Consider the following 13,923-nt stretch of genomic DNA (forward strand, 5'->3'; position numbering starts at 1 on the left):
GAAACGGAAACCCTTTCCCACGGGCAAGCAGATGCGATGACTTGACTCTCGAGAGCTTAGGCAGGTGCAGCCAGGCACACGGCTGGCAGCGTGGGACACAGGCCCAGGCCTCCAGAAGCTGAACTGGTCATTTGAGCCTTTTCAGACTCCCAGCAGCCAGTGTGCCTTTGATTTTAGGGGATGGGCTGTTTCCAAGGCACAAAGAACAGAAGAATGTAAGGCCCCGAGGGAGTCAGTCCAGTTCAGTGCCATTTACACAGAGAGGAAAGGGGACCTAGGGAAGGCAAGCACCTGGCCCGAGGCCACACAGCTCTTGGCACCTGTGGCAGCTGATTGCAGGCACCATGATTAAACAGCCACAGCTTGTCTTTGGGTTAGAGACTAGTCGTGTACAAAGCCTGCTCGTAGCCTAGGATGGTGTGAACCACAGGGCACTGTCAGTCAAGGAAGGGCAAGCCCTCTGGTGGGAACCCACCCCCAAGGCAGTGCGGCGGCCCAGGTCCAAGGCCCATCCCAGACCATCCCCAGCCTGGGGCTGCAGACAGAGATGAGGGTCAGTGCGAGCTGGGGCCAGCTGCTCAGCCTAACTGTCCCTCGTGCAGAGGATGGCTGCGTCTGTGTCCACTAACCGCCCTCCCCGCAACCTGTCCCCAGTGACCTACGCTGAGCCAGCTCCAGGTCACGTTAACCCTTGCCTCTCCTGAGTGATGTGTGTGTTTGGTGTGGTGCCCAGAGGGTGTTGGGAGCTCAGGGATGAGATGGGGGTCCGTTCCGGGGGGCAGGGACATGGAGACCAAGGAGGGCCGTGTCCTGAGGCTGGGAGGCAGTTCCCCAGGGCCAGGTAGATGCTCAGGGGGCTCCATGTCTAATGCTCCCAGGTCAGGGCCCAGGCCCCACACAGGCCAGGAGCAGCCCTGGTGGGCTCTCCCCCTTCCCCATGTCCCCTCTCCTATTCTGGTTGGGGGTGTGGGGGCCAGGGTGTGGTCTGGCTGGATCTCCGGGCCCAGGGCAGCCCCCTCTGCTCTCCCTGCCCCACTGCTCCCTGCCCCTAATGTGCCGGCCTCTCGCAGGACCTGGGGGCCCTGAAGATCCCCGAGCAGTACCGCATGACCATCTGGCGGGGCCTGCAGGACCTGAAGCAGGGCCACGACTACAGCACCGCGCAGCAGCTGCTCCGCTCCAGCAACGCGGCCACCATCTCCATCGGCGGCTCAGGGGAACTGCAGCGCCAGCGGGTCATGGAGGCCGTGCACTTCCGCGTGCGCCACACCATCACCATCCCCAACCGCAGCGGCCCAGGTAGTGGCCCCGACGAGTGGGCGGACTTCGGTTTCGACCTGCCCGACTGCAAAGCCCGCAAGCAGCCCATCAAGGAGGAGTTCACGGAGGCCGAGATCCACTAAGGGCCTCGCCCGGCCGCAGCCTGTGCCACCGCCCAGAGACCCAAGCCGCCTCCCCTCTCCTTCCTGTGTGTCCAAAACTGCCTCGGGGCAGGACCTCTGGGCTGTGCCCGGGGAAAGGCAAGGTCCGGCCCATCCCCAGGCACCTCACTGGCCCCAGGAGAGGCCCAGCCACCGAAGCCACCTGTGGACAGCCTGAGTCACCCGCAGAACCTTCTGGAGCTGCCCTAGCGCTGGGCTTGTGGGGCGGGGGCTGGCCCACTCTCAGCCCTGCCACTGCCCCAGCGTGCTCCATGGCAGGCGTGGGTGGGGACCGCAGTGTTGGCTCCAACCTCCAGGCTTCATCCTAGAGACTGTCATCTCCCCACCAAGCGAGGTCCTTCCAAAGGAAAGGATCCTCTTTGCTGATGGACTGCCAAAAAGTATTTTGCGACATCTTTTGGTTCTGGATAGTAGTGAGCAACCAAGTGACTGTGTCTGAAACACCAATGTATTTTCAGGGAATATCCCTAACTGCGTCTTGCCCGTGCCGGGGGCTGGGGACTCTCTCTGCTGGACTTGGGACTGGCCTCTGCCCCCAGCACACCGCATTCTACAGGACCGCCTCCTTCCTGCCCCTAACAACAACCAGTGTTGCTGAAATTGGAGAAAACTGGGGAGGGCGCAACCCCTCCCAGGCGCGGGGAAGCATCTGGTGCCGCCTCAGCCAGTGCCCCTCAGCCTGGCCACAGTCGCCTCTCCTTGGGGACCCCTCAGCAGAAAGGGACAGCCTGTCCTTAGAGGACTGGAAATTGTCAATATTTGATAAAATGATACCCTTTTCTACACGGTGGGTCAGCTTTTTTTTTTTTTTGCTTTTTTTTTTAACTTACTTTCTCAGCATTCTCTTTGGAGTTCAACCTAGCACCCATGAGCCGGGCTGAGGAAGCTGAGAGAGAAGCCAGGTGGGCGGGACTCATCCCCAGGAAGGCCGGGTGGGGAGGAAGCCTAGAGGGAACGCCGGGAAGGGCAAATCCAGGCAAATCCGCAGGAACGCTCTGCCGTGGGAGCAGCTCCTCCCTTGCCGCGGGCACCTTCTCTACCACTGCGAGGGCCAGAGGGCGTTGCTTTCCTTTCTAGGCGGCGGCAGTCAGGGAACAGACTGAGGTAGGTGCAGGGGGGTCTAGGCCTTCGTGGAGCACCCCAGGGAGTTAGTGGGCCCCGGGGAGACAGCGTCTGCACAGGCCCTTTCTGGGGCCACCTCCATCCACGAGGAGCAGCCTGAGCCTCGGTGGCCGGAGCCTGACCGTCCCAGAGCACAGCTTCAGGGCAGGGAACCGGAGCCCCCGGGGAGCCTGACAGGTGTGACAAGGGCCTTCATTCCAGGCAGGTGGGCCAATGGGAGCCCTCACCCACGCAAGCCGAGACACCACCCAGAGTGCAGGCTGCCTGGCCCCTTCCGACGCGGCCAGCTCCACACCCCCTGCCTGGGGTATGTGTAGCATCAGCTCCTAAGGGCTAGGAGCTTCCCCCACTAACATCCCCCAGAACAAGCAGTTAAGCCCCCCAGGGCACAGCAAGGTTAGACACAGCCCCCATCCCCAGATCAGGACTCCATCTTGCTACGCGGCATCACCGTCACCAGCCTCCCCTTATTTAAAAGCAGCGACTGGTGTTGCTGCAGGTGCCTGGTCTACAAAGACGCAGGCGTCCCTCTCCCACCGTCCACCTCTCCCGGGGCCTCTGACAGCACAGCCGCCTGGGTGCACGCTTGTGGGGGCTGCAGGAACGGGGCTGTCGGCTCTCAGGGGATCTGGCTGCAGCCAGGGCAAGGGCCTGGCCCTTCCTTCCAGCTCCTTCCAGCTGAAGGGCAGGAAGCTCTGGCTGCTTAGCTTCTAGGGTTCCATCTCCCTAGAAAGGTGCCCATGCCCAGGGTATCAGTCAGTAGCGGCGGCAGTAGCAGACTCAGGGCTTTCCCAGGATGGCGCAGCCACGCCAGCTGCATGTCACCTCAGCTCTCCATCTTATTGCCATTTCGTAGATGAGGAAGCTGAGGCCAGAAAGGCTAAGACCCATGCCCCAGGCACCACGCCTATCTCTTGGGGGCTGGGCACCTGCTACCCAAGGTGACCTCCTGAAGCCCCCACTCTGCCCCCATGTTCCACTTCAGAAGCCGCGGGGGCCCATCCCGACACCCGGGGTTCCTGAGCCCAGCGCAGATGCGCTTCAATTCCAGGGGGCTTGTCGATTTGTTTCTTAGGCACATTACCTGTCCACCCTGAGTCCAGTGAGGCTATCCCAAGAGCCCCTGCAGTGTGCTCCTGGGAAGGGCTGGGGTGGTGGGGGCGGGTGGCACAGAGCAGGGAGAGGCCCAGGGGCAGCTGTCACTGGAACCCCAGCCAGACGTCCAAGGAAGCCGGCCGGAACATGGAGCAGCCAGATGGCCCCAGCTGCACTTGTCCAGGGAGCCGGTGCAGCCTCCTTGCGCTGGAGAAGCAGCTGTGAAAGTAAACAGAGTTGAGACTTCGCTGTGGTCAGGAGGAAATGCAAATTCCCAGGAACAAGAATCCTTTAAGCGATGTGTTTTTATAAAACTAAACAAATCAACAAATACATCTTGAAGGCGGATGGTTTTCCCAGCAGTGCAGGGGTGGGAGGGAGGCTGCTGGCACTCCTGGGGCCAAGGGGGACGGGCAGTGGTCTTGAGTCTGCTCAGAGAGGCAAGGCAGAAGGCGCTCGCCAGGCAGGTCAGCTCACGTCTGTCTAAGTCGCTTGGTCAGAAACAGCAACTCTCCCCCATTCCCCCAGCGTTCCCACCAGGCCTGGGCTGCTGGGAAGCCCTTGCTGTACCCAGGAGCCCGACCCGCAGTATCCTGGCACAGAGCCACTTGTCACTCGGAACAGTCAGTGTCTCCAACGCACAAACATCCACTCCTCTGTTACCAGTTAAAGCACTTTAATGCTTTAAGGTGAAAACGAAATCCCATCCGTGTTTTTCGTGTAGGATCGTGCTTCTCTGAGCAGTATTAATGGACACCCTCCAATGACATAACAACTGTTTTTGGTAATGTAATCTTGGGAAAATGTGTTATTTTTTTAGCTGTGTTTTGGTGGGGATTTTTGTTTTTGTAACATAATAAAGTGTATGTTCCAATGACGGGTTCTCATGACTAAACCTAAATCTCTGAAGGGCTCGAACAGGGCGGCTCCTCACAGGCAGGAAGCCTGTGGCCTCTGCGGCCGGCCCTGGCACCCCACTTGAGTTTCTCCGTGTCGTGAGTCTGATGGGTCCCTGGGGTGTCCCTCTGCCCTGTGCCTCGGAGGACCTGCGGGCCAAGCCATGTAGCCTCATGGGACTGACCGGGCCTCTCAGGCCTCCTGAAGTACAGGCTCATGAGCCCTCATCCAAGCCCTGTGGGGCCCAGGCTTTCCGGACTTTAGCTAGGCCAAGCAGGGTCTCAAGGTGTCACAAACACCCACACAGAACGCACTCCCATTTCTCAGCAAAACCTAAGAAAACAAAAGGCAGCAGAGAGCCTCGTGTTGGCTCAAGCCAGGCTGAGACCAACGGGCTTCCTTTCAGTTCTCTTGGTTCTCAGGTTTCCTGGTTTCAGAGTTGTGAACAGGGACTAGGGACCTGTCACAGCAAAAACAAGGCTCTAGAAATCTGTTCAACCTTGAAGGAGGCCTCAGTCTTTAGAAATTGGCCTAAAACAAAGACAGAAAGGACCAAGGCAAGAGGGGGAGATGCTGCCAGGAAGCTCCGCCAAGTTCCCCCACAGGTGAGATGCAGGTGAGGCGCCATGCCCGGCCCTGGCCCCACCTTCCTGGCTAGCGCTCACGCCGTCACACCAGAGCCCGCTCACCCCTTTCCCTAGGCTCCTACCTGTCCCCACGACCACCAAGGAGGGCTGGGTGGCAGCAGGCCCACCCCCTCACAGCCACAGAACTCTGGATCATGAAGGTGTTGAGGCCTCAAACTAGATAGGAAGTGGAGGGATTCTGGATGTTCCCTCGGCAAGAGGGTGCCACATAGAACGTAGAAATGGGGACTCTAAAATGCCCTTTCAGGAATGAACACAGAAACATGAGCGCTTTCAGCACAAGGGTGAGTTTGAATATCTTCGTTTAAAAGGTTAGTTTTTTTTTAAGTATAGCATGAGAAATACAGGCCATTATTTTCAAATATATAAAAACATCTCCGGTAAGTTCCACACAGAATTTTGGAAAGCTAAGCTGGACTCAGAGCAGGTCTGCTGCTCGCCAAGGCACTACCCTTCGAAGGAAGGTTTCCACCCGCCCCCGGCTGCAAAATGGAAAGGAGAAGGCCCGTTTCCAAAAGGTCTCCATGCCCCTTTGGGTGGAAAACAGCCACTGTTCATTCCCACGTTCACATCCAAAGAGGAAGCCTAGATTCAGGCGACAAGAACAGAATATGGGCTTTTCATACCACACACATATATTTCCTATTTCTCAGGAATGGTGCTGTGTCATTACTATGCACAAAATCAGATTCTTCAAGAAAATTGTTTTTTAGGCCAAGCATGGTGGCTCATGCCTGTAATCCCAACGCTTTGGGAGGCCGTGGCAGGTGGATCACGAGGTCAGTAGTTCGAGACCAGCCTGGCCAACATGGTGAAACCCCATCTCTACTAAAAATACAAAAATTAGCAAAGCGTGGTGGCACACGCATGTAATCCCAGCTACTCAGAAGGCTGAGGCAGAAAAATCGCTTGAACCCGGGAGATGGAGGTTGCAGTGAGCCGAGATCGCACCATTGCACTCCGGCCTGGGTGACAGGGCAAGACTCCGTCTCAAAACAAACAACCAAAAAAGTGTTTTTAAATACTGGTGTAATTACCCCAAAAAAGGCCTAAGGAGGCCTGCAGCCTGCCTCATGCATGCGACATTTAGTCTTAACAGCTTCACCAGCCCTCGGCCCTGTTTGCCACAGAAAAGCTGAAACTGCAGGTTTCTGGGTCAATTTACACCATCCAATCCCTGACCTGCCCTCTTCCTGAGAGAGCCAACCAGAGGCCTCCGAGGCCCTGCCAAGGGAACTCTGACTGGAAGAGCATCTCTTCAGCCTGCACGCAACACAAAACAGCTAAGCAAGCCCAACTTGTGTCCTTGATCTGAAGTCACATTCTGAAAAGCCTGGTTACACCAGAAATGAAACATACATGGTTTCCCAATTCTTCCCCTTCTGAGTCTCCAGTGAGGACAAGACCGCCGTGAGGTTCTGTCTCCCTCTCTCAGTAACAGCGACAAGTGAAACAAGCAACTGGATATTGGGCAGGATCTTGGCTTCAGCCTCGGGTTGGTTCATGGAGCTTCTGTCTTCACCACGGAGGCCTCTGCCGATTCGCAGGGCAGGTCCACAGCTGACCGGTTCCACCACGACTGCTCCACGGCCATGGCCACCTGGAAGGCCCTGAGGAAATACTCTTTGGTGATTTCAGGAGGTTCTTTCCCTGCACATTTGCAGATTCAGGACAAAACCCAACACATCAGAGCCAGTCTTCCTCTTGTTGGGGCATGTGAAGGGGCCACTGGCCTCTGGGTGGGACACTGGTCCTAGACAGGCCCACCTGCCCCTCTTGGACAAGCCCCACCCAGGTCCAGGAATTCTGCTCAACCTCTCTGGTTCCCAGTCACCCCCAGGACTGACAGAGGGTAGAAGGTGTCTTATCTTCCAGGACACATGGTATCCACTAGATCTCAGGAGTTCAGAGGTAGTTATCATTTTATAAACTCAGAGTTTAACAAGACTTCTTAGGACGTGTCAGGCAACATGGTACATGCACAGAACCCCAAAGGAGCATCTCTCAGAATCTCCCTCAAGTACACGCAACATAAATGATCACTGAGATGGACAATTTCAAATCTGAACCCGGTATCTGGAATGCAATTTTCGACCTGAAATTGGCATATCATCTGCACTGACTGCAGCCTGGAAGGCATCTACCCATTGAGCATCAGGACATCCCAGGCTCCTCCTGAGAATGGCACCCACCTTTAAGCGTTCTGACAAAGTGTCTGAAGAGCTCTCGATATGAGTCCTGGTAGCAGCTAGCCGGGGTCTGGGAGCCGAGGGACAGGGACATGCCCCGCCCGGTGATGCCCAAGGGATTCTGATTCTCCATCTGCAGCGTGCTTTGGGACCCACGCACCCAGCTAATGACCTCTATCTAACCCGTACAATCAACCCAGCTGATGATCTCTATCTAATCTGCGGAATCAACCCAACTGATGACCTCTATCTAACTCGTACAATCAACCCGGCTGATGATCTCTATCTAACCCACACAATCAACCCGGCTGATGACCTCTATCTTACCCATAGAATCAACCCGGCTGAGGCCGGGCGCAGTGGCTCACGCCTGTAATCCCAGCACTTACGGAGGCCGAGGCGGGCGGATCACGAGGTCAGGAGATCGAGACCATCCTGGCTAACACAGTGAAACCCCGTCTCTACTAAAAATACAAAAAATTAGCCGGGTGAGATGGCGGGCACCTGTAGTCCCAGCTACTCGGGAGGCTGAGGCAGGAGAATGGCGTGAACCCCGGGGGGCGGAGCCTGCAGTGAGCCGAGATCGCGCCACTGCACTCCAGCCTGGGAGACAGCGAGACTCTGTCTCAAAAAAAAAAAAAAGAATCAACCCGGCTGATGACCTCTATCTAACCCACACAATCAACCCGGCTGATGACCTCTATCTAAGCCACACAATCAACCCAGCTTTTCACAGTGGACTGGCGAAGGGTGGAAAAGGGCAGGAGTCACCTCCAGTCTCTGGTCGCAGCTGTCTGTGCAGTGCTGGCTGACGTCCTGGCCGCAGCTGTCTGTGCAGTGCTGGCTGACGTCCTGGCCGCAGCTGTCTGTGCAGTGCTGGCTGATGTCCTGGTCGCAGCTGTCTGTGCAGTGCTGGCTGATGTCCACGCTGACCACAGCCTCACAGGGAAACTTCATGCTGATCCCAAGTGTCTGCATCTTTTAAGGCGGCCATATCTAAGCAGAAGAAAACTTTAGATGATAACAAAAGTTGATTTAGGCAAATGATAAACTGTTTTGTTTGGTTTTGTTTTTGAGAGAGTCTTGCTGTCACCCAGGCTGGAGTGCAGTGGCACGATCTTGGCTCACTGCAAACTCTGCCTCCCGGGTTCAAGCAATTCTCCTGCCTCAGCCTCTCAAGTAGCTGGGATTACAGGCATCCACTATCACATCCGGCTGATTTTTTTGTATTTTTAGTAGAGACGGGTTTCACCATGTTGGCCAGGCTGGTTTCGAACTCCTGAACTCAAGTGATCCCGCAGCCTGGGCCTCCCAAAGTGCTAGGATTACAGTGCTAGGATTACCACTACATCCGGCCTGAACTCACTGCTTTAACTGAAGCAGTGGGCGAAAGGCATGGGCAAGTAGTTACACAGAAACTGGTCCTTAATAGAAAATCAACTCTAAATTGTTCCAAAATGGGTCCCTGAGAGGCACGGGGACGCTGCCCAGCAAGCAGTCCAGTTCCGTGTTTGCTAAGCTTCTGCAACGTTGGCGGTCCTCTGCCCAGGCACCTTCCGGACCCTGGGGGTACAGCCATGAGCCTAGCAGAGCCAGTCCCCATGTCCCACCCGGGGAGCGGGCCCCAGACAGGTACTTGTCTGGCCTTCTGAGGAAGAGCGAAAAGTGGACAAGAGGACAGTGGGGTTGCGGCGGGGGCGGGGGCGGCACCTGTGGGCCTGAGGCAGGAGATTAGGGTCTGGAGGCAGGGAACCTAAGGCTGTTTCACAACTTCCTTGAACTATGTTGAAGGGAAAACCCTAACTTTCCACTCCTAAGTAACAAAAGGACCAGCGCCTTTGCAAACCCCCTCACCTTTTCTGCCTGGCAGACGGGAAACTGGCTGTCTGCAACAAATCAGACTGGTTGTGGGTCAAGTCTTCGTTTGCAACTTTGTAACTTCACTCCAGCCTCTGAATGGTCGCTGTCCACACCAGTCAGACGGATTACAGGCTGAGTCTTCATTTGCATAGAAGTATAACTTGGTAACTTCACTCCAGCCTCTGACTGGTTGCTTTTTGCAACCACTTCATTTACATGAGGTGAGCATGCAGTGGCTGATGGGAAACTTCTAGGGGTATTTGGGCCCAAGAAGATTCTGTATCGGGCCCTAGAGCTGCTGCTCGGGCCACTCCCACACTGTGGAGTGTTTCATTTTCAATAAACCCCTGCTTTCGTTATTTTGTTGCTTCATCCTTTCTTTGCTTTGCTGGGTGTTTTGTCCAATTCTTTGTTCAAAACGCCAAGAACCTGGACAACGTGCAGTCAAGACCCTCGACCGGTGACAGGCCCGAAGGGTCTGTGGAGACCGTGGCCTCCACCTGTGCTCTGGAGAGCTCAGAGCAGGCGGGCACCTGGTCCAGCTGAGGTCTTACAGGGAAGAGATTGCAGGCAGATGGCCATAGCCAGGATGAGGACATGGCTGGGATCGGGGTGGTGGCCAGCAAAGCAGGGTGGGTGGGTGAACTTTGGGCAGATGGGGGAGGCAGTGCCAAAAGGGGGTGCTGACGAGACAGAGCAAAGCGGGCACAGAGAGAAGTCTGCACTGGCACTGGCTGGGCCTGGAGTTGCCCCAGTACACAAAGTGTGGTGTGAGGGGTACCATGTCAGTCCCGGCCCAAACCTCAGGACATCTGAGTGCTTCCACTTTGGTGCCCTGAGACCATCAAATGTGTGGCCACGCTGCTGTGGGGACCTGAGGAGGCGTGAGGACGACACAGAAGAGAACCCAGGTGACAGCAGGGCCCAGCCCTGTGACCCTGGTGAGGCTGTTCCAGGCAGGCCGCTGACCAGCTGGCTGTAGTCACGTGAGTGACCACTGGGCAGAACAGAAGAGGGACTCCAGCCAAGCCCAGTCCAGGCTGCAAAATCCTAACTACCCAGTGGCTGTTGTTTCAAGTGCATGGTGTGTCATAAAGCAACAGATAACCTGTCCTCTTCAGCACCCTCAGGACCCACCCTGAGCTTCTGCTGCCAGGCCAGGACCTAGGAACCAGTATCCCCAGCCCTGCCTTCACCTGGTGCTCACTGATGATCTGCTAATCTGTGTGCACCCCAACCTGCTGTGACTTCCAGCCGGGACTGTGTTTATTCACCTTTGCAACCTTAGAAACTACAGGGGGCCTGTCACGTCGCAGGGGCTGGAGAAATGGTTACTAGGACAGTGACTCTCGAAGTTCATCAAATGTGAAATACTGCCTGCATGAGGGCTTTCAGCCTTGGGAAATGCCTGAGGGATTCAGTGACGTGACCATTTAGTCATCTTTTTTACGTGTGCTCCATGTTACTTTATCTGCTCCCTAAAGCTGGGAGTGGGGGAGGAATCCTAAACAGGGGCCCTAGCCTGTGCTACATCTTCAACCAGCCTTGGTGGCCATAGGAGCACCTTGCAACAGTGAAGCCCACTCTTACCTGGGCAGAAGGCACGTTCCAGAGAAAACACAGTGTCCGGAGTGGCTTCCCCCAGCAACATGCATACGGCATCCACATCGTGCACAGCAGCATTGTAGAAAACCCCACCTGGACACAAGGGAGGGTGAGCTCTGGCTTCTGGTCTCGAGGGAAGCTACTGGCGAGAAGCATTGGAGGGTTCTGGGTCACAGGGAACCACGTGACATGGACACAGATGCCACAACGCTGTGCATTCCCCCAACAACGCAGATGCCCACCTGCCCTCTTTAGGGAAGCCGGAGAGGCCGCTGGGAACAGGCTGCTGATGTTGGTGATCCAGTGGATCCTCTGCAGGGCATGGCTGACACAAACTTGCTTGTGCAAGAACTGGAAAGCCGGATCAAAGCGCCTAGGAGAGGAGTCAGGAAACGAAGCAGGCAAGCCCATTCCCCGAAGCCCATTCTCCCTGAGACACCTGGGCACGGGTGCAGACATCACCTCAGCCAGCCCGGCCCATAGCTGCTCGGAGAGCATCCATCACGATTTCAGAAGCTGCCTCCGGCGGGGAGCAGACAACTACTCCAGAGACACTGCAGGAATAAAGTGGAATGTTAAGAGCATGCTTTGAGACCTAGAACATTCCAGAATCCATGCTGCTAACACCACTCTATAAACCATCTCAGGCACGAGAATAACAGAAGAAAATGGCCTCAACAAAGTAAACTGTAAAAACATTTCCAGTATGACTTATTTCAGAATTTAACTTGCTAATTTTGAGGAACAAAATACAGATCCCAGCCAAGTCACAGAATAGGCTTCTGTGAATCAAATTCTATTAAGATCCTCAGGGATAGATGCGGTGGCTCACGCCTGTAATCCCAGCACTTTGGAAGGCCGAGGCAGGCAGATCACGAGGTCAGGAGATCAAGACCATCCTGGCTAACACAGTGAAACCCTGTCTCTACTAAAAATACAAATTAGCCGGGCGTGGTGGCAGGCACCTGTAGTCCCAGCTACTCCGGAGGCTGAGGCAGAAGAATCGCTTGAACCCAGCGGTGGAGGTTGCAGTGAGCTGAGATCGTGCCACTGCACTCCAGCCTGGCGACAGAGTGAGACTCCGTCAGAAGAGTGAGACTCTGCCTCAAAAGATAAATAAAGTAAATAAATAAATAAATAAAATTTGCCAACTTTCCAAAAACACACAAAGCATTAACATTCATGAACATTCTTCTGCAGTGACAATGGGCTTTGCTGAGACACAACACTGTCCGCTAATACGTTCAGAGCCCTCCACGTGCGTTAACAAGCTGGGGTCAATCCCCTTACTATGCTATTAAGAGCTTGTCCAAACCTGGACACTCCAAAGGTGAGAGCCAGGCCTGCCCTCTGAGCAGCACTGGCCAGCTCTGCGAAACACCAGGCAGTGCCCAGCCCAGGCCTGAACACAGTGGCTGCACCTGAGCCCAGGGCTGGGTGGCTGCCCGCAAACCCATCTACCTGCTGTGGCTATCCACACCCTGTGGGCAGCAAGTAGAGATGCTGCTCCAGCTGCTGGAGACACCACTCATGAACAGGGTGGACATGTCACACCCAGCTGCTTGAGTGAAGGGAGGAAGCCAGGACCCCATCGCAAAGGCTGTACATTCGAAATATCCCAAATCCAGCCACACTGCTACCCTGGTCCAGGCCCATCATGCCTCATTGGCCCCGCAATACCCCTCACTGGTGTCCCTGTGTCCTTCTCCTCCGCCCCCTGAGTGTGAGCTCAAACCAAACCAACCCCTGGTGGCTTTCAAAGCCTCTGGGTGGCCCCCAGGCTCCTCGGGCCTGGGACCTCGTTGCCTAGCCCTCACCCTGTTCACTCCGTTCCTGCCAGCACGGCCACTCGGCTACATCAAGGCCTGGAGAAGACTCAGTGTCCTCTTTGTAGAGTGTGCTGTCCCGGATACCCCCGTGGCCATCTCACTCACCTACCTAGGTCCCTGGCTCCAATGCCCCCTCCTCAAGTCTTCCCCAGCCATCTCACCTAAAACAGCACTCCCTCCAGCCTCCCTCTCCCGACTCTCCGCGGAGAGTGAGTTCTCTCCGCAGAGCTTATTGCTACTGATGTATTGAGATCTACTCATCTGCCTCTGCCCCCAACTCAGCAGCACAAGGATGGGGACTTTGCAGCATTCAGAGCCATTTCTCCAGCCTCCAGGACGGTGCCCGGCACACAGCAGGTGTTCAGTGAACCTCTGCTGACAACTGAAACCGTACCGCTAGTCGTTGAGGACAATCTCTGCATCCTGTTCCCGAACCACTCTGGTGTTGGCCAAATGCTCAGCTCTGAAGGCTCGCTCCACGTCACACAGCTGGTCCTCCACCACATACAGCAAGCAGCAGCTGTTCTCATCCACCACACTCTGCAGCAGTGCCAGGCTCCCGAAGCCCACCCCAAACATGGCCAGGCCAAGGTGGCCAGCCACCCCGGCTCCAAAGTCATGAGAGCATCTCAGGCCTCCTCCGGGGAGCACCCTTTGGGAGGCTTCAGAAAATCTCTGGCTGGTCTGCTCTGAGGGCACTGCTGGTGTCTTTACTTGGAAAGCTGGAAACACTGAAAGGTGGCCGGTGGAGGTAGATGGTGTTGCACCCTCCTGGGCAGACAAGTCGCTGGTGGTGGTGCTGATGGCAGTAGGGTTGACAGGGGGCAGAGACGTGTGGCCCACAGCGGGAGGAGGTACCGTGCCAATGCTGGGACTGCCTGAGAGAATGAACCGAGGCTGAGGCTGATGGGGCAAAGGCGGGTGGCACGGGTGTGCAGGAAGGCCGGTGGCAGCGAGATCCGAGGCGGCTGAGCTGGACAAAAGACACATTCACTTAAACAAAGTGGCAGGACTCACAGCACCCAGTCTACAATCATCTCAGAGGATCAACAGTGGGGAGTTACCCTGCAGACCAGTATGTACCTGGCTTGTGATAAGGCAGCATTCAGGTGGCCACGCACACTTTAACAAAACTGCGAGACTTCACAGGGTTTACTCCCTAAGTGGGCAAGCCACTAGCAGATCCCGTAAATGTAGTGTCATCAGGCGGCCTGTCCACATACTTTGGAAACGTTTG

The 13,923-nt window shown here is 55.8% G+C and overlaps 2 protein-coding genes and 1 long non-coding RNA gene across 3 annotated transcripts in view; 1 reads left to right on the forward strand and 2 right to left on the reverse strand.

The window, feature by feature from the left end:
* Positions 1 to 4,536, forward strand: part of TP73 (tumor protein p73) — an 82,631-nt gene extending 78,095 nt beyond the window's left edge. Inside the window, exon 14 of the mRNA XM_030805897.1 lies at positions 1,071 to 4,536. Within this exon, the coding sequence (XP_030661757.1) occupies positions 1,071 to 1,403 (333 nt within the window). The 3' untranslated portion in view covers positions 1,404 to 4,536. The remainder of the gene's footprint in view (positions 1 to 1,070) is intronic.
* Positions 4,537 to 7,137: 2,601 nt separating this feature from the next.
* Positions 7,138 to 11,687, reverse strand: LOC100590252. The gene is made up of 3 exons (XR_004028506.1): positions 11,100 to 11,687; positions 8,055 to 8,388; positions 7,138 to 7,708 (listed from the first exon to the last, which is right to left on the reverse strand). It is a non-coding gene; the product is annotated as an uncharacterized LOC100590252 (long non-coding RNA).
* A 270-nt stretch (positions 11,688 to 11,957) lies between these two features.
* On the reverse strand, positions 11,958 to 13,771 carry LOC115830407 (putative TP73 antisense gene protein 1). Its single transcript, XM_030805895.1, is given in 2 exon segments — positions 11,958 to 13,139; positions 13,142 to 13,771. Coding segments are annotated over 2 exon segments (627 nt in total). The 5' UTR covers positions 13,677 to 13,771; the 3' UTR covers positions 11,958 to 13,047.
* Between the last annotated feature and the right edge of the window lie 152 nt (positions 13,772 to 13,923).

This window comes from Nomascus leucogenys, chromosome 24 (assembly GCF_006542625.1).
Source record: "Nomascus leucogenys isolate Asia chromosome 24, Asia_NLE_v1, whole genome shotgun sequence".
Lineage (NCBI taxonomy): Eukaryota > Metazoa > Chordata > Mammalia > Primates > Hylobatidae > Nomascus > Nomascus leucogenys.